This window comes from Nerophis lumbriciformis, linkage group LG12, assembly GCF_033978685.3.
Source record: "Nerophis lumbriciformis linkage group LG12, RoL_Nlum_v2.1, whole genome shotgun sequence".
NCBI lineage: Eukaryota > Metazoa > Chordata > Actinopteri > Syngnathiformes > Syngnathidae > Nerophis > Nerophis lumbriciformis.
Window position 1 is genome coordinate 17,419,048 of NC_084559.2, and position 24,486 is coordinate 17,443,533.

The following is a 24,486-nucleotide window of genomic DNA, read 5'->3' on the forward strand; positions in this document are numbered from 1 at the left end:
TTCCAAAAATCGTGCAGCCCAAGTTATAGTATTGAGGACCACAGATCAGTTCAGGTGTTTATATCAGGTTCTGCAAGTGCTCATTTTTGGTGGCATCAGTTCAGAGTCTGTGTGTTTGCTCAAAATCTTGGTGCTTTGCGTCAAAATGGCATTTCACATTTCCATGGTTTGTTAGTCTTGGTCTCTGATCAGGCAATAAACTAGTCTTGTGCTTCCAGAGAAAAGCATAAACATAAATGAGTTCATGCAGTCTGGATTGAAAGCACCAATTTAGCTGTGCATATTCATTTTCTTACACAGTGTGTCGTTATTATTCTGTTGTCTCTCGCCACTGTCCTGTCTCTCTACCCGTCCACCTCAACCGGTGGTCACGATAAGAGAGGGCAGAAGTTCTTCACCATCTAATGCTCACTTTTCTCTGTCCTACTTAGGTCGTATGTCTCGCTCGTTTTCCTCTTATTTTCGCGGATATCACTTGTTCTTCTGTGTTACTCACTTCACTTCTCAATGGTTTTTCTCTGCATTTAGTAGTGATGTGCGAATCAATACTGAAATATCGATACCGGATCTTTATGCTCTAATATTGATTCTTAAATCAATATTAGTCATTTGCGATAATGTTTATCATTAACAGGAGAACAGTGTAAAGCAAGGGTCGCCAACCCGTCGCGATCTACCAGTCGATCTTTGGGACCCTGTCGGTCGATAACGAAAATATTAGGGGGGGAAAAATCCACAATCAGACAATCATTTTAACACCTGAACACGCGCACATGCTTCTGCATCTCTCTTTTCAGCCTCTCATCCCGTTGCTCTAAACACCGTGACCTCACCTTCCCGAGCACAGCCGCCCACTACACCCACTTGTCTCGCAAGTGCTTAAAAATCATGGAGATGCAACAATGCATTATGGCTGATTGTTGCGATGCATCGGACATTTTCTAGCATCCGACATTTAAACAACTTTTCCCTCAACCACGAGCATCACCACTCGCCTGCGACAGGAAGCTAACAAGCCAAATACTAGAATCTGTGAACAGTGCTCCAAAGTACGGAATTTGTGTTGATTTATTGTGAATACAAAACTAAACATTGACTTATGCAAAGGCAGTATGATAAAACAGATAAAGGACTTCTCCATTTATCCCCTTAGTATCACTGAGAAAAATAACACCATATGAACAGCCAGTTTTATGTCATGATGTGGAGGTGACGAACCCCAAGATGCAGGGATGACAGGCGGTGTACAAGAAAACATGGTTTTAATGTTCAAAAAAAGGTGAAAACAAAAAGGTGCACAAGACGAAGGCACAACTTAACGCAGGAAACAAAAGCTAACACTTAGCCTGAACCATGGACATGAAACAAAAAGTCGCTAACTGTGGCATAAATAAACAAAACTTACTTGGCAAGGCACGAGAAGCATGAAATCATCAGCATGAACTATGGTATCTCCAGAAAACAAGCATGAACAGAGCATTGCATGAAACAGGGAGTCCACAGCATACAACAAACAATACTCCAGCACTGACCGGAGGGCAAGGCAGGTTTAAATAATGCATCTGATTAGTGCTCGGGCAGCAGGTGAGCGGGCGAACACTAATCAGAGGCAGGTAGAAATAATAAGTAACCAAAAAACAGGAACTAAGAAGTCCAAAACTAACAGAACATAAAACATGATCCGGGACATGGATCATGACATTTTAATGCTGACGTAAGACAACCATACGTGACCATAGGATGAAGAAATATACTACAGTACTAAGACTACAACGGCCATACAGCAGGGGTGCCCCATGATACGTTTGTCATTTGCCCCAGACACATTACAAAAAACTCCAGCAAAAATTGGAAAAACAGCAAGAAACACTGAGTAAGAATGCAATCAGTGCAGAATAATGCTATTATCCTCCATTATTTGTTTTGCTCTGTGATTTTATATCGTTTACGATGATTTGCCAAGGGCTGCAAAACTCAGAATACACTACTTTTTAAATTTGACGAGACACCTTAGGTATATTTGCACAAAGTATCGAATCGGTATCGCAATTACCAGCCTGAATTTAACTCGATATACGATTGGAAAGATAATCAGTGGTATTACACATCACTAGCATTTTAGAGTCGCCCTATTTACAGCCTGGAATGTACTGATTTGATTTGGCTAAGCAGTATTATGTGGACTGGTTTAACTCTCATACAATTGGTCAGTGTATTTCTGAATCCGATGAACTGGTACCGTCAATTCTATAAAAGCTGCGTTCCGTGCTAACTTCAGATATTTAAATAAGTAATTGATAATAGGTCGAGGTCTCTATAGGAGAGTGTCTGGGTCCGGATTCGTACCGCAGCCCGCCATTTAAAGGGGAACATTATCACAATTTCAGAAGGGTTAAAACCATTAAAAATCAGTTCCCAGTGGCTTATTTTATTTTTCGAAGTTTTTTTCAAAATTTTACCCATCACGCAATATCCCTAAAAAAAAGCTTCAAAGTGCCTGATTTTAACTATCGTTATATACACCCGTCCATTTTCCTGTGACATCACATAGTGATGCCAACACAAACAAACATGGCGCACAGTACAGCAAGCTATAGCGACATTAGCTCGGATTCAGACTCGGATTTCAGCGGCTTAAGCGATTCAACAGATTACGAATGTATTGAAACGGATGGTTGTAGTGTGGAGGCAGGTAGCGAAAACTAAATTGAAGAAGAAACTGAAGCTATTGAGCCATATCGGTTTGAACCGTATGCAAGCGAAACCGACAAAAACGACACGACAGCCAGCGACACGGGAGAAAGCGAGGACGAATTCGGCGATCGCCTTCTAACTAACGATTGGTATGTGTTTGTTTGGCATTAAAGGAAACTAACAACTATGAACTAGGTTTACAACATATGAAATACATTTGGCAACAACATGCACTTTGAGAGTGCAGACAGCCCAATTTTCATCAATTACCGGTAATATATTCTGTAGACATACCCTCATCCGCTCCCTTTTCCTGAAAGCTGATCTGTCCAGTTTTGGAGTTGATGTCCGCAGGCCAGGGAAGCTAGGGTCGATATTCTTCTCTTGATCATCTTCGGTGGCATAAGGGACAGTGTGAGCCAAGACATCCAGGGGGTTTAGCTCGCTCGTCTGCGGGAACAAACTGCCACCATTTGTTGCCGTGCTACCGAGGTTCTTTGTCCCTGAATTGCTCACACACTCCGGCAGATTCAATGGGGGTCTGGCGGCAGATTTCTTTGACTTTATCGTTGGAAATGCATCTGCTTTGAGTGTCGCAGGATATCCACACATTCTTGCCATCTCTGTCGTAGCATAGCTTTCGTCGGTAAAGTGTGCGGAACAAACGTCCAATTTCTTGCCACTTTCGCATCTTTGGGCCACTGGTGCAACTTGAATCCGTCCCTGTTCGTGTTGTTACACCCTCCGACAACACACCGACGAGGCATGATGTCTCCAAGGTACGGAAAACAGTCGAAAAAACGGAAAATAACAGAGCTGATTTGACTCGGTGTTTGTAATGTGTTTGAGAAAATGGCGGATTGCTTCCCGATGTGACGTCACAACGCTCCGAGAGCGAATAATAGAAAGGCGTTTAATTCGCCCAAATTCACCCATTTAGAGTTCGGAAATCGGTTAAAAAAATATATGGTCTTTTTTCTGCAACATCAAGGTATATATTGACGCTTACATAGGTCTGGTGATAATGTTCCCCTTTAATGATCCCATTTTTATTTGCAAGTGTCATTTTTGGTGGATTTGGCCAGCTTATCCGTAATTTTACTTTATTTCCTGTATAGTTGTTTATATGGGAGCCCTGTTTCATTGTTTCTGTAGAATATTACACAAATGGAAATACTAAAAAATACCCCAGATAGGGAAAAATAAGAAACTTTGAGAAGGGATTTCAGCTGTGGGAACCCCCCTTTTTGGTGTGGTCGGCTGCAATGTGAGTCAGTAATTGAATTGTTAAATTAATTAATTGTTAAATTAATCATCATTAATTCATTATCATATTTTTTTCTATTATGTGTGTTCTGTTGAAATTAAGTCAGTGTTGAACCATATTCAAACCACTACACATAATTTAGAGTTACAAAACAATAGTAATGGTAAACAATCTTAAACAATAGTACGGTAATTCCATTTATCCAATTCTTATGTTATGGGTTGATATCCGTGAAAACAAAATAATGTTTTTCACAGAAAACTGATTTTTGGGAACACATTTTTTTACAAAAAAGTTATTGGAGATTGGGGCCAAAGGGACGCTTTTTAAAAAGAACATTGTCATTGTAACCCATTAAAATGGCAATCTATAAATATATACAGTAAGTGTTCACTGTTTAGTGTAGGCATGTGCAAGCATGTCACAGGGCTGTCATTCCTGTTTTGCATATCTGCCATTGAAGACCAAGACAAGCATTTTGTACTTAGTGCAACTAATGGCCTAGCATACATATTACCCTTTGGCGAAACAAAATGAACACCAGACATAAAATAAACATCTTAAGATGCAACTATTATAAGATTGGATCAGCCTGGACGAATGATAGTATGCATTTGTGCTCTGGTGTGTGCGTGCAGGTCTGGTATGCACTGTACAACTGCCAGGTGATATGGAGGTGTCAGGGGCTGCTGCTTGACAAGGGAACAGAGCGCCACTCAAGGCCAAATTTGGGTCTTTTTTGCTCATTGATCAGACCTAACTTTTTTCCTCTTCAGAAGTCGAGGAAGCAGTCAAACCTGATATACAGTACGGCTGACCTAAACGGTTTACCGCCAAACTGAATGAGATATTCAACGACAATATTTTTTCTTCCAGTGTTTTTGCGAGACCATCCTACGGTTAACTAATGTGGCTAAAATTTGACTGAGTAATGTTTGATTTGCTCTTAATTTACAACCCTCGGGCCACATTTTTCAGACAAATGATCCCCCTGGTACAAAGCCACACATTACAGGATCATATTTTTATTTTTATTTTCGTTGGGTCAAATATAGGGTAGAATTAGAAAAATACTACCTATATATAATAATGTAATTTCTTTATTTGTTGTTTTAGACGGAACCAGATGTCACTAATGCAAATTTTGACATAAAAGACTAATCCATAAAGTAATTGCTGTTTGAGTTGCATTGTGTTTTAACCTCCAAAGGCCTTAGTGGCCACATGCGTGGACAGCACCTCTCAGCTCTTATTTCCAAAATTGTGTACACTACTGAATTGGGGTCTTTTTCGGACACATGGACACTTATACTGCTAACTGGTGGTGTCAGAAGAGTATAACATAATTTGGAAAAAATAAAGTGTTAAAAATAAAAATGAGCATGACACTGCACATGAAGTACACATTTGTGTACTTATGGACTAAGTACATCATATCAAAAGATGATTTTTTTAGATTTTATTCTAATTAGGGTCCAATAAGCCCAAATAGCAAAGAGAAATAAAAAAACATGTAAACAAACAGCTTGGGCCTTAAAGATACAGTACGGCTGACCTAAACAGTTTACCACCAAACTGAATGAGATATTCAGGGACAATTTTTTTTCTTCCAGTGTTTTTGCGAGACCAACCTACGGTTAGCTCATGTGGCTAAAATTTGACTGAGTAATGTTTGATTTTCTCTTAATTTACAACCCTCGGGCCACATTTTTCTGACAAATGATCCCCCTGGTACAAAGCCACACATTACAAGATCAGATTTTTATTTTTATTTTCGTTGGGTCAAATATAGGGTAGAATTAGAAAAATACTACCAATATAATAATGTAATTTCTTTATTTGTTTTATACGGAACCAGATGTCACTAATGCAAATTTTGACATAAAAGACTAATCCATAAAGTAATTGCTGTTTGAGTTGCATTGTGTTTTAATATGGCAGTGATGTTCTAATGTTTAAAAAAATGCACTTGTGTAACTCGTATGTACGTATGAGGCATACAAATCTGAAATGACACCGTAAACTCACTCTCTATGCGTCCCAGGGAAACTGTCAGGTTCAAACACTGATGACCTCTATTAAACAGGACAAGAAGCAAAGAATCAAACGGAGACATAATTAAATTTGGCTCAATTTGAGGAGAAACGTCTGGTCTGTACTCTTGTACAGTCTCCAGCACGCTCTAGCGAAAGATTGTATGCCTCCTCCTTTATTTAGACTTTCCCTGACCACATGGCAACGGCTGCTTCCAAAGGGACGTGGGTCGTAAACAGCGTTGCCTTTGGTTACAGAACAGTTCAAAAGAAAAGGTCGTAAACACTTCACAGAATAGGTCGTAAACAGTTCAAAGAAAGGTTAGTTTGTAGTCCTTGGGTTAAAACAATATATTTCTGTTGATTACAATACATGAAATAAAACATAACACCGTCATGTTGCTTCCCCCCCTACACAGTGGAGTTTTACAAGCCTTCTTCTTGGTAGGTTCAAAGACAGCTTTTGGTCTTCTCGCTGGGAACTCATTTCAACACAAAGTTTTTGTGATAACTTAGATAAAATTATTCTAACAGAAACACCTAATTTTTTCCATAAAAAAAATGATACATCCGGGATGATGGTGTTTCAATGTTGCAGTAGCGGTGATGACAAATACTTTGAATGGCGGTCAGCATTTAATTATTCTCACAGCCTCAAGCCTTATGTACATTATAGCAAGCGAGGGGCAGGCATGCTAATAGCTAAGCTACCTTGAAACGACACAAAAAATATGTGCTTATTAAACTTTTAATGACGGAACCATGTTAAAGCAAAAAGTAGGAAGCTATTAACAGGAAATTAACAAGTAGAGGGTAATGTAACAGCAACTGTTTGGTGTGTCCGCATTGTTGCAGCCAAATGTAAACGACACGTTTATGATCGATATTAGAGTGATTAGATCAATATTTGTATTTTCTTTAAAAAATTGTATCCATTTTCTACTGCTTGTCCCTCATAGGGGTCGCAGGGAATTAGTCCCTAGACACCGGAGGACTTTGAGGGCCGAAAGCAAAGCATTCAAATTAGAGATGTCCGATAATGGCTTTTTTGCCGATGTCCGATATTCCGATATTGTCCAACTCTTAATTACCGATTCCGATATATACAGTTGTGGAATTAACACATTATTATGCCTAATTTTGTTGTGATGCCTCGCTGGATGCATTAAACAATGTAACAAGGGTTTCCAAAATAAATCAACTCAAGTTATGGAAAAAAAAAATGCCAACATGGCACTGCCATATTTATTATTGAAGTCACAAAGTGCATTATTTTTTTTAACATGCCTCAAAACAGCAGCTTGGAATTTGGGACATGCTCTCCCTGAGAGAGCATGAGGAGGTTGAGGTGGGCGGGGTTGGGGGGGCGGGGTTGAGGTGGGGGAGTAGTGGGGGTGTATATATATAGAGTTAGTGCTGCAAGGAGTCCTGGGTATTTGTTCTGTTGTGTTTATGTTGTGTTACGGTGCAGATGTTCTCCCGAAATGTGTTTGTCATTCTTGTTTGGTGTGGGTTCACAGTGTGGCGCATATTTGTAACAATGTTAAAGTTGTTTATACGGCCACTCTCAGTGTGACCTGTATGGCTATTGACCAAGTATGCTTGCATTCACTTGTGTGTGTGTGAAAAGCCGTAGATATTAAGTGACTGGGCCGGGACGCAAAGGAAGTGTCTTTAAGGTTTATTGGCGCTCTGTACTTCTCCCTACGTCCATGTACAGAGCGGCGTTTTAAAAAGTCATAAATGTTACTTTTTGAAACCGATAATTTTGAAACTGATACCGATCCGATAATTTCCAATATTACATTTTAAAGCATTTATCGGCCGATAATATCGGACTGCCGATATTATCGGACATCCCTAATTCAAACATGTTGTACATAGTGATATTTGCTTTGTTTTGACTGCGTGGGTTCCCTCCGGGTACTCCGGCTTCCTCCCACCTCCAAAGACATGCACCTGGGGATAGGTTGATTGGCAACAATAAATTGGCCCTAGTGTGTGAATGTGAGTGTGAATGTTGTCTGTCTATCTGTGTTGGCCCTGCGATGAGGTGGCGACTTGTCCAGGGTGTACCCCGCCTTCCGCCCGATTGTAGCTGAGATAGGCTCCAGCGCCCCCCGCGACCCCAATGGGAATAAGCGGTAGAAAATGGATGGATGGATGGATAGTTAATGTGTGCTATTGACTTTGTTTTGCTCAAACAATTGTAAATTATTGGTAACACTTGTGGCTGTTTAGCACTGTCTCATATGAGCATTCCCTATTTGCTTTACATCAGTTTCCATAAAGAAAATGGGGAAAATGATGCATGATTTTATCTGGCAGGGAGAAAAATAAATAACTTTTTAAACTTGATGTCAAACTTATACCAGCAGAGGAATGTGTGCAATAAAATGTTATTGGCATTTGCACCAAAATGTTTTTTTGTAATCTGGTTATCACATGTAACTAGGGGTGTAACGGTACACAAAAATTTTGGTTCGGTACGTACCTCGGTTTAGAGGTCACGGTTCAGTTCATTTTCGGTACAGTAAGAAAACAACAAAATATACATTTTTGGGTTATTTATTTACGAAATTTGCAAAATCTTCCACCAAATATATTTTTCTTAGTGGAATATTTGATGTGAAGTAATGGGAACCTTGGATAGGTCAATAATTCATAATAACATTGATTTTGATTCAATATTATGTTTTGAGCAATGACTGTTTGAAAGAAGAAAAAAACAGCTTTGTTTTATTAGTCAACATTGCAACTTTTTCTAAATTACATTTAACCTTTAAGCTTTTTTATTTCACTTTTGTTATGTTTTTGTTTATTTTAATAGTATTTTTAGAATGTGTCGTGGGCGTTTTTAAAACATTAGCTGTGGGCCGCAAAAGGCCTCCGGGGCACACTTTTGACACCCCTGCTATAGGTAATAAAAAATTAAATGTGATAAATCTATGGATAAAAAGCAGAGCCTGGCGACGCATGCGCGTTTATCATAACTCTCTCTCTCTCTCTCTGTCTCTGCCCCTCCCTCACCAATGCTGCTGCTCGCACAATTTGTTTTGTTTTTAACCCCTTCTTAACCCTGAACGTACATTGAAAATACACGCAACCCTAACTCAAAATGCCGGACATTTGAGGCATTTAAGAAACTCCGTCATGACAGCTCCGCAAAAGAGGACATGTCCGGTGAAAAAGGACGTATGGTCAGTCTATCATAGCCCGTTAGCTGCTAGCATGCTGTGTGTTGTGCCTCGGTGTGCATTGTTTACACAACGTCCGTTACGCTACTTAATATGTCCGCGTGGAAACTCGTTTGGTACACCTCCGAACCGAACCGGAATACCCGTACCGAAACGGTTCAACATTTCTACATGTAACACACACAAATTATAATTTCTAAGAATGTTGTTTCATGTGCTTTTTTTTAGGTGCTGGCCTGGTTTGAGGAGGGAGAAGAAACCATCACAGCATTCGTGGAACCATTTGTAATTTTACTTATTCTTATTGCCAACGCAATTGTCGGTGTGTGGCAGGTGAGACAATCTTATAAATGTACAGTCCTGCATAATTATTGAGTTCCACCACACCATTGTGCCTTCAATTCTTCCAATAGGTTTACTGCCTACTTAACATGCAAACACAATAAAACACATTTCCTTACAAACATGTTACATGCTGAAACGTAAAAGCGCTATAATGTATTTGTTGGCACTTTAAGCTGTGACACTTAGTGTCGTCCTGCGCCTTATGCCTGGTAAAAACTGCACTGGCTAGAGAGTTTGAGCACTGAAATGAGTCTATCCTGACTAGGAACGCAATGCTGAAGATGCCATTGAGGCACTGAAGGAGTATGAACCTGAGATGGGGAAAGTGTATCGGCAGGACCGCAAGACAGTCCAGAGGATCAAGGCCAGAGATATTATTCCTGGAGACATTGTAGAAGTTGCTGGTAGGAAACCAACTCTTGGATGTTTTTAACAAATTATACTGTATGTATAAGTATATATAAAGTGACATTTGAATATAATATGACTAAAAGAGGCAAGTCTTTAAAGTTAGTTTCTGCTTTTAGGTTTCACTGCACACACTATGAAATGTTCTTTGTTAGCTTGTCTTTTAGGCTCTCTTGCTTTAATGTCTACTCTCCCTTCTGTTCCTGTGTGTCTTCACACATCAAGTGTACATTTCATGTTGATGCTGCATTCCTGCTTGCTGTTGCAGCATGTCATCCGTGCTTGGGGATCATTCATTCTGCTAATGTCCAGCCAACTCCTGACTTTGCCCCTCTCACATTTATTACAAAAAGGTTGAAAAAAGGGGCGTATCTAAGCGATGTTGGAGTCTTAAAAGGGAACTGCATTTTTTTCTTTTGTTGTCTATTGTTTACAATCAGTATGAGAGACAAAACAATGGATGTTATTGTTTTAATGCATTTTAAATATTAAATAAATGAGATCAAAAGTCCGCTTACAATGGAGCCTACTAGAGCCGCTCAATTGTGCCTAAAAAGCTATTTAAAAAAACATCCAAACACCTGCATTAGGGTTTTATATACCGTATTTTTTGGACTATAAGTCGCAGTTTTTTTCATAGTTTGGCCGGGAGTGCGACATACTCAGGAGCGACTTATGTGTGAAATTATTAACACATTAGCGTAAAATATCAAATAATATTATTTAGCTCATTCACGTAAGAGACTAGACGTATAAGATTTCATGGGATTTAGCGATTAGGAGTGACAGATTGTTTGGTAAACGTATAGCATGTTCTATATGTTATAGTTACTTGAATGACTCTTACCATAATATGTTACGTTAACATACCAGGCACGTTCTCAGTTGGTTATTTATGCCTCATATAACGTACACTTATTCAGCCTGTTGTTCACTATTCTTTATTTATTTTAAATTGCCTTTCAAATGTTTATTCTTGGTGTTGGCTTTTATCAAATACATTTTCCCAAACAATGCGACTTATACTCCAGTGCGACTTATAGGTTTTTTTCCTTCTTTATTATGCATTTTCGGCCGGTGCGACTTATACTCCGGTGCGACTTATACTCCGGTGCGACTTATACTCCGGTGCGACTTATACTCCGGAGCGACATAATGTACCGTATTTTTCGGACTATAAGTCGCAGTTTTTTTCATAGTTTGGCCAGGCTCCAGTGCGATTTATGTTTTTTTCCTTCTTTACTATGCATTTTCGGCAGGTGCGACTTATACTCCGGTGCGACTTATACTCCCAAAAATACAGTATGTACAGGTAAAAGCCAGTAAATTAGAATATTTTGAAAAACTTGATTTATTTCAGTAATTGCATTCAAAAGGTGTAACTTGTACATTATATTTATTCATTGCACACAGACTGATGCATTCAAATGTTTATTTCATTTAATTTTGATGATTTGAAGTGGCAACAAATGAAATCCAAAATTCCGTGTGTCACAAAATTAGAATATTACTTAAGGCTAATACAAAAAAGGGATTTTTAGAAATGTTGGCCAACTGAAAAGTATGAAAATGAAAAATATGAGCATGTACAATACTCAATACTTGGTTGGAGCTCCTTTTGCCTCAATTACTGCGTTAATGCGGCGTGGCATGGAGTCGATGAGTTTCTGGCACTGCTCAGGTGTTATGAGAGCCCAGGTTGCTCTGATAGTGGCCTTCAACTCTTCTGCGTTTTTGGGTCTGGCATTCTGCATCTTCCTTTTCACAATACCCCACATATTTTCTATGGGGCTAAGGTCAGGGGAGTTGGCGGGCCAATTTAGAACAGAAATACCATGGTCCGTAAACCAGGCACGGGTAGATTTTGCGCTGTGTGCAGGCGCCAAGTCCTGTTGGAACTTGAAATCTCCATCGCCATAGAGCAGGTCAGCAGCAGGAAGCATGAAGTGCTCTAAAACTTGCTGGTAGACGGCTGCGTTGACCCTGGATCTCAGGAAACAGAGTGGACCGACACCAGCAGATGACATGGCACCCCAAACCATCACCCAACCATGCAAATTTTGCATTTCCTTTGGAAATCGAGGTCCCAGAGTCTGGAGGAAGACAGGAGAGGCACAGGATCCACGTTGCCTGAAGTCTAGTGTAAAGTTTCCACCATCAGTGATGGTTTGGGGTGCCATGTCATCTGCTGGTGTCGGTCCACTCTGTTTCCTGAGATCCAGGGTCAACGCAGCCGTCTACCAGCAAGTTTTAGAGCACTTCATGCTTCCTGCTGCTGACCTGCTCTATTGAGATGGAGATTTCAAGTTCCAACAGGACTTGGCGCCTGCACACAGCGCAAAATCTACCCGTGCCTGGTTTACAGACCATGGTATTTCTGTTCTAAATTGGCCCGCCAACTCCCCTGACCTTAGCCCCATAGAAAATCTGTGGGGTATTGTGAAAAGGAAGATGCAGAATGCCAGACCCAAAAATGCAGAAGAGTTGAAGGCCACTATCAGAGCAACCTGGGCTCTCATAACACCTGAGCAGTGCCAGAAACTCATCGACTCCATGCCACGCTGCATTAACGCAGTAATTGAGGCAAAAGGAGCTCCAACCAAGTATTGAGTATTGTACATGCTCATATTTTTCATTTTCATACTTTTCAGTTGGCCAACATTTCTAAAAATCCCTTTTGTATTAGCCTTAAGTAATATTCTAATTTTGTGACACACGGAATTTTGGATTTTCATTTGTTGCCACTTCAAATCATCAAAATTAAATGAAATAAACATTTGAATGCATCAGTCTGTGTGCAATGAATAAATATAATGTACAAGTTACACCTTTTGAATGCAATTACTGAAATAAATCAAGTTTTTCTAAATATTCCAATTTACTGGCTTTTACCTGTGTGTGTGTGTGTGTGTGTGTGTGTGTGTGTGTGTGTGTGTGTGTGTGTGTGTGTGTGTGTGTGTGTGTGTGTGTGTGTGTGTGTGTGTGTGTGTGTGTGTGTGTGTGTGTGTGTGTGTGTGTGTGTGTGTGTGTGTGTGTGTGTGTGTGTGTGTGTGTGTGTGTGTGTGTGTGTGTGTGTGTGTGTGTGTGTGTGTGTGTGTGTGTGTGTATATGTATGTATGTATGTGTATATATATATATATATATATTTATTTATATATTTATTTATTTATATATAGTACAATCATTATGAGAGACATAACAATAGATGTTATTTTTTTTATGCATTCTAAATATTAGATAAATGAGGTCAAAAGTCCGCTTACAATGGAGCCTATTAGAGCCGCTCAATTGTGCCTAAAAAGCCATTTAAAAAAACACCTGGGTTTTATATACATGATGTAGGTATATACACAATTTAGGTACGGGCACATTTATAGTAACATTTAATATTTACGTATTTTTTTAATTTTAAGCATACGCAGCACATTAATTAAAAAAAAAAAAAATGCTCCACGATGTTTGCTTATTTTTTTCTTTATCACTTTGTGTTGTCCTGTAATGATGTGACGACTTGTCCAGGGTGTACCCCGCCTTCTGCCTAAATGCAGCTGGGATAGGCTCCAGCCACCCCGCGAACTTCAGGCCATGTCCACACAAACACAAGGAGTTTCAAAAACTCATATCCAAGGTTAAAATGTTCTCCATCCACACCGGTGTAGTTTCATAAGTGTTTATGTCTACACACAAATGCATACACTTGTTGTCATGCGCATTTTGTCCAATCAGAAGCCTGGGGAAAGCAGCAACAGCTGACTTGGTGGCATTACACCTTTTGTTATGTTTATTTTGATATACTTTAGACGTACAATGACATGTACATTATCTTTAAAACCAGCCTGCACGTACACAGAGCCCTGGGAACATTATGAGCGGTTTTTTTTAAAGTGTTTAAAGCGTGCATGCACACCTGTCCTGCTAAAATCCAACACTCATAGAATTATAGCATGTTTAATAAGTAACATGGTGATTTATTACATGTGCAGTGAAGTATACATTATTTCTAAAAATCAGCACGCACTAACGAGCCAAAGAAACCGTTTTGCATGTTTAAGTGCATAAAGTGCACAGACGGTAGCACTTATAATATCAATATCACTAATACTTCGTTAATATTCAAGTCATGAAATGTAAATGTAGTATTGTTGGCGTTTTTTGAATGGTTATTTATTGGATTTTATGGGCAGAATAGAGGACCTCCCATTGGCTTCGCTGTAAGCGGACTTTTATTCATTTAATATTAAGAATGTGGACGATAGACCTACAGTCTATGAAGTGATGCAGAATCTTTCTGTGTGTAGTGTTAGATTATGTTGTAATAGGTGACTATAGTGACGAGGACAGATGTCTGTTACCACCCATGTACTATGTGTGCTCCTGGTCCTTTGTAGTTGGTGGTTGGGTCATCAGCAGCACTCTTAATTTTGTACATGACAGTTGAGTTGACTGCTGGTTGTAGTTTTATTTGATTTGCGAAGCATATCGCAGAAGAAGCAGACCTTAAGATGCGTAATAATTATGTTCTGAGACGAATGCATTAGGCACGCTCTACTTGCATTTTTGTGGCATGCCTTTTTTTTTAAACTGTTGGTCAATACAACTGCTGGCTTTCCTGTTAGCAGCATGAGCCATAACTTTAAGAAATCCAGCATAGCTGCAGCTAATCTTGAGTTCAGCTGACTGATTTTGATGGTTTGCCTTTTATTTTTTGTATCATGATTATAATCAGAATAAAACTGTTATCAACAAACTTATTTGTGAACAGTTTCACAACGTTTTAAGACAGCAATAATATTATTATTCCCTTTTTAAAAAAACAAACAAAAATTAAAGCTGCAAGCAGCGATGAACGGGACCGACTTTGAGGGCTCATAAAATCCAAACAGGAGCAGTACTTAAAACTCTTTCATCAACTTTTAATCAGAAGGGTTCAATCTCTCTCCTGTGCTAATTTGAAGGCAACACGGGGGTTGTCAGTGTATGAAATATAGGTCTAAGTGAGACCTACATAGAGGTTTTTGTTTCATGTCTCTACGACATTCCTACTGGGAGTTAGCGCGGTAACAACACACAACAGCAGTCGTCAACGTTTTGGTCTACCGTAAAGCAGTTCGTCTGCCGTAAACAGCAATGTTGTGACACTCTTAAACAAGACAATACTGCCATCTCGTGCATTTGATGAAAGCACTTTTGTGCGTGCCACACATCAATGCATCATCAGAGAGGGTATTCAGCATGGTTAGAAAAATAGTGACAGAGAAAAGAACAAGGAGGGACAATTCAACCCTTAACTCAAAAAGTATACGGTATGTGTAAATAAATGAACACTGAAATTCAAGTATTTTTTATATATATATATATATATATATATATATATATATATATACACATACAATAAAAGAAATATATATTTATAGCTACAATTCACTGGAAGTCAAGTATTTCTTATATATATATATATATATATATATGAAATACTTGACTTGGTGAATTCTAGCTGTAAATATACTCCTCCCCTAATATTTTACTGAGATCATTTAGGACCAAAACCCTTAATACAAGTAAAACACTCTAACATAAAATCTGCTTAGTGAGCAGAATTATCTTATCAGACAGAAAATAAGCAAATATCACCCTTATTTGAGATATTTAATCTTACTTAGATTTCAGTTTTTGCAGTGTAAATCTCCCTTTTCTAAAAGCAGCAGATCTCTGCGGGTTAAACTAAACTGGCAGTGACTACTTGTTGTGCTGGAAGATGGTATGGCTCAGTGGGAAGGGTTGCAAGCAGTGAGAGAGGCTTTCTCCTCGGCTCCTATTGTGTCCAAGAGAGAGAGATGACCTTATAGGGAAACACTTTGTGGAGAAACCACCTACAGCACCATGCACGATGAATAGTGACCCTTCCCATCAGCACCCGCACCCTCCACTGGGATTCCAGACACCGTGGATAGTATGGCATTTGTGTGGTCTGCCAAATGTCCAGTGTCACTAAAGGGACTGTCCTTTGGCGAATGTTCATGGCTGTGATAAATGGTCTCATCTTGCTGACTGGGGGTGTTGGTGTTAGACACCCAAACTTCATATGCAGCTACAAGGGTGGTACGCGTTATCTCTGAAATGTACACTCCTTAATGGGTCTATGATGTGATACTAACACAGCAGTAATCATATAGCACTGCTTTTCATGGTCTCAGGATTAAACATCCTACAGGAGTAGGTTAGGTACTGCATTTTGACACGTTTTACTTTACTGAAATGCCTAATGATTCGTTAGCATGTGAAAAGTCTGTAAATCTAACTTTAAGGCATTTTTAATTTCACATCTTTATGCCAGCAGTCGTAACCATAACATTTAAAGGGGAACTGCACTTTTTGGGGGGATTTTGCCTATCGTTCACAATCCTTATGAAAGACAAGAAGACAACGTTTTTTTGTGTGGTTTTTTTTGCATTCTCGCATGTAAAAATCGGCTTGTTCTAGGTGGCTAGTGTGAAGAATGCATATATATATGTTTAAGAGTTATTTCTTTTTATTCATAGTCATGTTTGAATCGGCTAGTGTTTTTCCATTTGTACTCTTTCTATTTCTTATCTTATGTCCGCAAGTAAACTATGTGTGTTACCTTGAAGGCTTGCATTGTAGGAGATGGAATACTCCCCTTTGTCTTATCTGTAGTGGAACAATGAAGCCGTGTTCCTTCTCAGACAGGTGGGGGTCTTCTTCGTTTTGCAAGAAGTGGGCTCTTCCGTTCGAGTGTCAGAACAACTTAGGAAGTCGGTATGAATGTATTGGTCTAGGTCAGGGGTCGGCAACCCAAAATGTTGAAAGAGCCATATTGGACCAAAAATACAAAAACAAATCTGTCTGGAGCCGCAACAAATTAAAAGCCATATTACATACAGATAGTGTGTCATGAGATATACATTGAATTGAGATGACTTAAAGGAAACTAAATGACCTCAAATTATAGCTACAAATTAGGCATAATGATGCAATATGTACTTATAGCTAGCCTAAATAGCATGTTAGCATCGATTAGCTTGCAGTCTTGCAGTGACCAAATATGTCTGATTAGCACTCCACACAAGTCAATAACATCAACAAAACTCACCTTTTGTGCATTCATGCACAACGTTAAAAGTTTGGTGGACAAAATGAGACAGAAAAATAAGTGGCATAAAACACGTCCTCGAAAGTCGGAGAAAGTTATACATGTAAACAAACTACGGTGAGTTCAAGGACCGCCAAAATTAGTAGGACAAAACGGCGCTCGCCAAATACTTGAGTCAGTGAAGCATGTTTAATATAAACATTGTCCTTTATAACAATTAGGGAGGTTTGTGTCATGTTTGTCCTCCTACAGAAACCATATGAAAACAAAAAATATATTTTTTTCCCCTCATCTTTTTCCATTTTTCATACATTTTTGAAAAAGCTCCATAGAGCCACTCGGGCGGCACTAAAGAGCCGCATGCGGCTCTAGAGCCGCTGGTTGCCGACCCCTGGTCTAGGTGGTTCTCCTGAAACTTTCAGTAAATTTGATAATATTCCAAAACTGTCTTGAGGGTCCTTCTTACTCAGCATATATGTCATCGAAAGAACTTGGGATTGACCAGCAACTTAGATTCCCTTGGAGGAAGAACTGGTCCGACGCAACACTAGCAATGCACCTAATGGGAGCAATCAGGATTACCTCACTTTAGAAATGCATTCAAAAACCTGTCAACAATACTTCATTTACGTTCTGAAACCTGTATATTAACCAAGCTGTTGTTGTAAGAGCGAACGCGGAGAAACAAAAATGGTCGTCTTTTGTTGTCTATTAACAAGTCCGCCATGATTAGAACACACTTGCGTTTGTTTTCAGAAGTAGGAACACACATTGCCAAAAGTCAGGAGTGTGTTGCTATGGAAACGGAAATAAATGCGGAGGACATTAAAATTATCACAATATAGTAATTATTGTACACTACATATTTTTATGAACGTGTCTGTTACTACATTTTATATATATATATATATATATAATATGCACTTGCAGCGTTGTTGATGGAGAGTTTCGAAGTTGTTTTAGGGCAGTGGTTCTTAACCTGGGTTCGATCGAACCCCAGGGGTTCGGTGAGTCGGCCTCAGGGGTTCGGCGGAGGTCAAAACACACCCGACTCATCGTGTAAATACAAACTTCTCCCTATCGGCGTATTACGGATACGGCAACAGCTGACTGGTTTGCAGGTGTGTAATTTGTTGTGAGTTTATGCACTGTGTTGGTTTTGTTCTTTGAACAAGGTGATGTTCATGCACGCTTCATTTTATGCACCAGTAAAAAAACATGGTAACACTTTAGTATGGGGAACATATTCACCATTAATTAGTTGCTTATTAACATGCAAATTAGTAACATATTGTCTCTTAACTAGTCATTATTAAGTACTTATTAATGCCTTATTCGGCATGGCCTTATTATAACCCTAACCCTAACCAAATAACTCTAAATTAAGTCTTTATTACTTAGAATATGTTCCCCTAGTGTCCAAATAACTCTAAAGTAAGTCTTTATTACTTAAAATATGTTCCCCATACTAAAGTGTTACCAAAAACATAACTTTGTCTTGAATTTGAAAAAAAAAAAAAAAACATTTTATTTTTCACTAAAGAAGGGTTCGGTGAATGTGCATATGAAACTGGTGGGGTTCGGTACCTCCAACAAGGTTAAGAACCACTGTTTTAGAGGCTTTAAAAATTACAACGGTGGCTCCCATTGGCTGCATCTTCCAAGCGTTTGTTTATCTTCTTTAAACCCCTAAAGAATATAAAGAGATGTTTCTCATTGATTGTGAACGATGGGCAAAATAAATTTAAAAAAAATGCAGTTCCCCTTTAAAGATGGGTTATGTCAGAGATGGCATTCTGTTACTTTAAATGTAATTTGCTTATGTATTGTCTTTGTGGATTCACCTAACCTTTTTCTTACCCTGAATTACTCCTTGTTTACGTTACACACTTAATTTTGCTTCAGTCTAGCAAGCACTCTGTTGATTTTGACAAAAGGTACTGTGCTCTTGGTTGTTGTTCCCATGGCAATGGCAACACCATTATATGCTATGTGAAGGTTGAGCTGGCTGCTGCTTAAGATTCATAACGGCAAGAGGCTCAGCAGAGATCTCAAGGAGACTTATTGCGACAGTCAACAGAAGAGAGGAAGTTCTTTCAGTCCTCTGTACTTAAACTTCGGGTTTTTACAAACTATGTCATTTTTGGATCTTCACGGTTGAAATGTTGGAAAGTATATTTGTTCTGTCCTTTTGTGTGAACATTGGTTGTTCTGTTGCACAGCCTAAAGCGAAACATTTAAGTCAAATGCATTTACTGCATTAGTTAATGTACCTATAAAAAGTCCTTAGATTGACTTGTTTCTGCATGCATGTTTATAGTACACTGCTAGCTGTGTGCATTATGGCTGACTTCATTATTGTCACTTAAATGGATTATCATGTGGAATAGGCTTCATCACTCTTCCTGTATCCTTGTATGGATGTATGCATTTATGATTGGATCTAGTCAGGCACAAGCCACATTTGGATTTACGGTGCAAAGAAGCGAAATTTAAACAAACTTCACACCGCTACCAACAATGTTCCCTCTAAGGTGCGCGCCTGTGCAATTGCGCACTGCTCAAGCGTCCTCTGCGCACGGCAAATCTATGCCACGCACAAAATCAAATAAAAATTAAAGCTGCAAGCAGCGATGGACAAGACCGACTTTGACGGCACATAAAATCCAAACCGAAGCAGTAATTAAAACTCTTTGGTCAACTTTTAATCAGAAGGTTTCAATCTCTCTCCTGTGCTAGTTTGAAGCCGACACGACAAACGCGCTCAGAGGAGATAATGTTTGAAAATAGGTGACCTGTTTTTACAAAACTTTTGTTTTGAAGGGGGAATTGCAAACTTCCTGTTGATTTTTGCTGGGGGCTGTCAATATATGAAATGTAGGTCTACGTGAGACCTATATAGAGGGCTTTGTTTCATGCCTCTAAGACATTCCTACTGGAAGTTACAGGCAGTTTTGTCTGAGTTTTCTTCCTAGGAGCAGTTGTGTCTGTTTTCTTCCTAGGAGGCGCTAGAGCGCAATTTTGAGTTTTGGGGTTGGGCTTTTTTATTAGATGGCAATTTTTGCCAGTCCTGATGTGTGTGTCCATTTTGGAGAGTTTTGAAGCATGTTAAGGGGGTAAAATTACAGCTCAAAGAGGCAAAAGTGACTGTTTTTAGTAAACTTTTGTTTTGAAGGGGGAATTGCCAACTTCCTGTTGATTTTTGATGAAGGATGTCAATGTATCAAATCTAGGTCTAAATCAGACCTACATAGAGGTTTTTGTTTCATGTCTCTACGACATTCCTACTGGAAGTTACAAGCAGTTGTGTCTGTGTTTTTTCCTAGGGGACGCTAGAGCGCAATTTTGAGTTTTGGGGTTTGTTTTTTTGATTAGATGGCAATTTTTGCCAGTCCTGATGTGTGTCAAATATGGTGAGTTTTGAAGCATGTTAAGGGGTTCAAATTACAGCTCAAAGAGGCGGCAGAATAATAATAATAATAAAACGCACGAAATACAATAGGGTCCTCTGTCCCAAAGGGACATTGCGGTCCCTAAAAATAAGCGCATAACAATTTTCGACACGGACACGACAGAGAAAACAATTTTCGTCATCATTGTTCAAATATTGTAACGTTTGTCGAGACGCTTTGAGGACATGAATTCCATCGATCACTTTACTGAGCAAAACTCTTTATTGTCGGCCATAAACACATCACCAAAACCATACTTGCCAACCCTCCCGGATTTTCCGGGAGACTCCCGAAATTCAGCACCTCTCCCGAAAACCTCCCGGGACAAATTTTCTCCCGAAATTCAGGCGGACTCAGGTCCTCCACAATATAAAAAAGCGTACCTGCCCAATCACGTTATAACTATAGAATGATGGAGGGCGAGTTCTTGGTTTCTTATGTGGGTTTATTGTTAGGCAGTTTCATTAACGTCCTCCCAGCGTGGCAACAACACACAACAACAGCAGTCACTTTTTTGTATACCGTAAAGCAGTTCGTCTGCCGTAAACAGCAATGTTGTGACACTCTTACACAGGACAATACTGCCATCTAGTGCATTTGATGAAAGTACTATTGTGCGTGCCACACAGCAATGCATCATCAGAGTTCAGCATGGTTCGAAAAATAGTGACAGAGAATAGAACAAGGATGGACAATTCAACCCTTAACTCAACAATGAGTAGATGAGTGTTATGTGTGTGTATATGTGTAAATAAATGAACACTGAAATTCAAGTATTTATTTTATTTATATATATATATATATATATATATATATATATATATGAAATACTTGACATGGTGAATTCTAGCTGTAAATATACCACGCACCCCTCCCCCCACCTCCCGAAATCGGAGGTCTCAAGGTTGGCAAGTATGCCCAAAACATTAGTAAAAAAATGATATCTAGCAAAACTAGTCATTTTCTGCAGTACAAACCAGACCAAAAGCAACTTTGTTATAGCAATAGCAGCCGCTCGCTCTTTCTCACTTGCGCCAACACATGCACATATGGCACTTAGCCAGTGATGCGTTTACAGCCACACAAAAAGTCGGACAACTCCAACACCACACATAAAGTGTCATTCCAGGTTTTTACACTATGATTTACCAATCAAACATGTGCTTATTCTAGTGTCATTTATTAGGAATCTTAATTTATAAATATTAATCATGAAATGCTGTTAGTACATTAAATAAATACTAATAAAAATATATTTTTTTTACAAACAGGAAGTTGCAGGAATGTACACATGATCCCCTGCTTACATCTCATTGTGCAACATGTGAATGTTTTAATGGGAACTAAATGCAATGTCTGAAAGGGGTACAAATTATTTCCAAAGCAGGACCTCCACCCAGACAAACAAGTACACAGTTCATGAAAAACAATATTTGCTGTTATTGTCATTGTAAGTGGGCCTAAACACTTAAATTAGAAAATAACCTTGTGGAAATGACTGCTGTCATTTGATTATAATAATAAGAGAATGTTGTCTGTCTATCTGTGTTGGCCCTGCGATGAGGTGGGGACTTGTCCAGGGTGTACGCCGCCTTCCGCCCGAATGCAGCGGAGATAGGCTCCAACACCCCCCGCGACCCCGAAAGGGACAAGCGGTAGAAAATGGATGAATGGATGGAGATTGAACTTATTTAGTCAGGTTTGGGACAGGTGTGCTGCTGGTGTAGCCACAGTGTGCACGTCTGATGTTGCTCACATGGGCTCCACTCAATGCTCAGGGAGTTTTTGCGTTTGCTCACACACATGAAAAATTAGAGGGAACATTGGCTACCAAGTACAGTTTCATCTATTCTCGACCATTCATTTTTAGTTAGGTTGCTGTTTTAAGGAAGGCTGCTTTAGAAAGCTGTCACGTCGACTCTTCTGTGATGGCCCTCTTGACTTGACAGTACGTCACTCCTTTGTCCTGCTGCCATCAACACATGCACCCTGAGAAAGCCTGGCCGGCTTAAAGCACATGCTGTGCCCGAACACACGGCAGGGGCAGGTGCCAGTCAAAGCTGCCAGCTTATGTTGTGCCACGGCCTCACTTGCTGTTGAAAGGTCTATTTAAAAAGCACCTATGTGAGTCATATTGGGTGAAATGTATCATCAAGCCTGAACTCCGTGGACTCAGTCACCTGTTGGTGAACACGGAGGTGAAAAAGTATGGATGGCTGATATGTTTGGACCGCTACCAAAGCAGGATGTTGATACAAAAAGACAGCTGATATACGCGTGCTTCTTCAGAGCGAGCCTGTAGAGTAAACACTACCCCTGGTTAGTGTTTTGAAAAAAAAGAGAATACGCCGTTACAAAATCTACTCCTTTTTTTTTCTCTGCGATCTTAAAATTGATGAAGTACTTGAAGACAGGAAGTGTTGCATAATCACCAAAGAGTAGGACTAAAGGCTTGTAAGAAAACATTGTCTAAATCAGTGGTTCTTAACCTTGTTGGAGGTACCGAACACCACCAGTTTCATATGCACATTCACCGAACCCTTCTTTTGTAAAAAAATAATAATAATTTTTTCAAATTCAAGACAAAGTTATATGTTTTTGGTAACACTTTAGTATGGAGAACATATTCTAAGTAATAGACTTAATTTAGAGTTATTTGGTTAGAGTTACACTGCAAAAAGTCAGTGTTCAAAAACAAGAACAAAAAAAATACAAAAATGAGGTGTATTTTATTTGAACTAAGCAAAATTATCTGCCAATAGAACAAGAAAATTTGGCTTGTCAAGACTTTCCAAAAGCTAACTTCAATGAACCCAAAAATACTTTAAAATAAGTATATTCTCACTAATAATGAGTGCACTTTTCTTGGTAGAAAAAAAAAAAAGAGACCTTTTTGCTCAATATGTAGAAAAATATTCTTAAATTAAGTAAATGCTAGTGCCATTATCTTGACATAATGATATGCGCTCAGCATCATGTTTCTTGAAACCAGCAAACTTATACTAAAAACGAAGGCAACCGCTTGTTACTCTCGGGGTCTCCTAGCCGCTCAGGCAAGTCATATTGTCTAAAAATGCATTTTTCCATCGATAACATGACATCATCGCGCCAAGTCAATTAGCGCGCATATATACAGCCCAGCCCCCGGGCAAACATTTTTTAATTGTAATTTTGAAGAATTCACCTGAATGTGCATAAATTATTTCTGTTCAAAATTGTTAGAAATGTCACATGTTAAATGTTTAAATATTAACAGTTTACTGTACTGTGCCAACTGTACTACTTTTGTGAGTACGTATTTTCTCTTGTTCCATTGAAAATTATACAGAAAAGTCTATTTGGCTGTCATCCGTTTTAATTATGAGACACAATTGTGTCAAAGCAATGTTTTTTTTCATGCTTGAAATAAGAAATTATTACATTAAAAATGTAGTTTTATACTTGTGAGTGTTGATGACACAGCTTTGCAACAGTTGATATTCTAGTTTCAAGCATGTTTTACTCAATATAGGTCATCAAATCTCAGCAACAGGCTGTAATATCTTACTGAGATCATTTAGGACCAAAACCCTTAAAACAAGTAAAACACTATAACATAACATTTGCTTAGTGAGAAGAATTATCTTATTAGACAGAAAATAAGCAAATATCACCCTTATTTGAGATATTTAATCTTACTTAGATTTCAGTTTTTGCAGTGTAGGGTCAGGGTTAGAGGGTTAGGGTTATAATAAGGCCATGCCAAATAAGGCATTAATAAGTACTTAATAATGACTAGTTAAGAGCCAATATGTTACTAATTTGCATGTTAATAAGCAACTAATTAATGGTGAATATGTTCCCCATACTAAAGTGTTGCCATGTTTTTTTACTGGTGCATAAAATGAAGCGTGCATGAACATCACCTTGTTCGAACAACGAAACAAACACAGTGCATAAACTCACAACAAATTACACACCTGCAAACCAGTCAGCTGTT

At 38.9% G+C, this 24,486-nt stretch overlaps 1 protein-coding gene across 1 annotated transcript in view; it reads left to right on the forward strand.

Moving 5' to 3' along the window:
* The window catches only part of LOC133623055 (sarcoplasmic/endoplasmic reticulum calcium ATPase 2-like), a 70,531-nt gene that overhangs the window by 17,848 nt on the left and 28,197 nt on the right, over positions 1–24,486 (forward strand). Inside the window, exons 4-5 of the mRNA XM_061985981.2 lie at positions 9,420–9,524; positions 9,802–9,940. Coding sequence (XP_061841965.1) covers positions 9,420–9,524; positions 9,802–9,940 — 244 coding nt within the window. The remainder of the gene's footprint in view (positions 1–9,419; positions 9,525–9,801; positions 9,941–24,486) is intronic.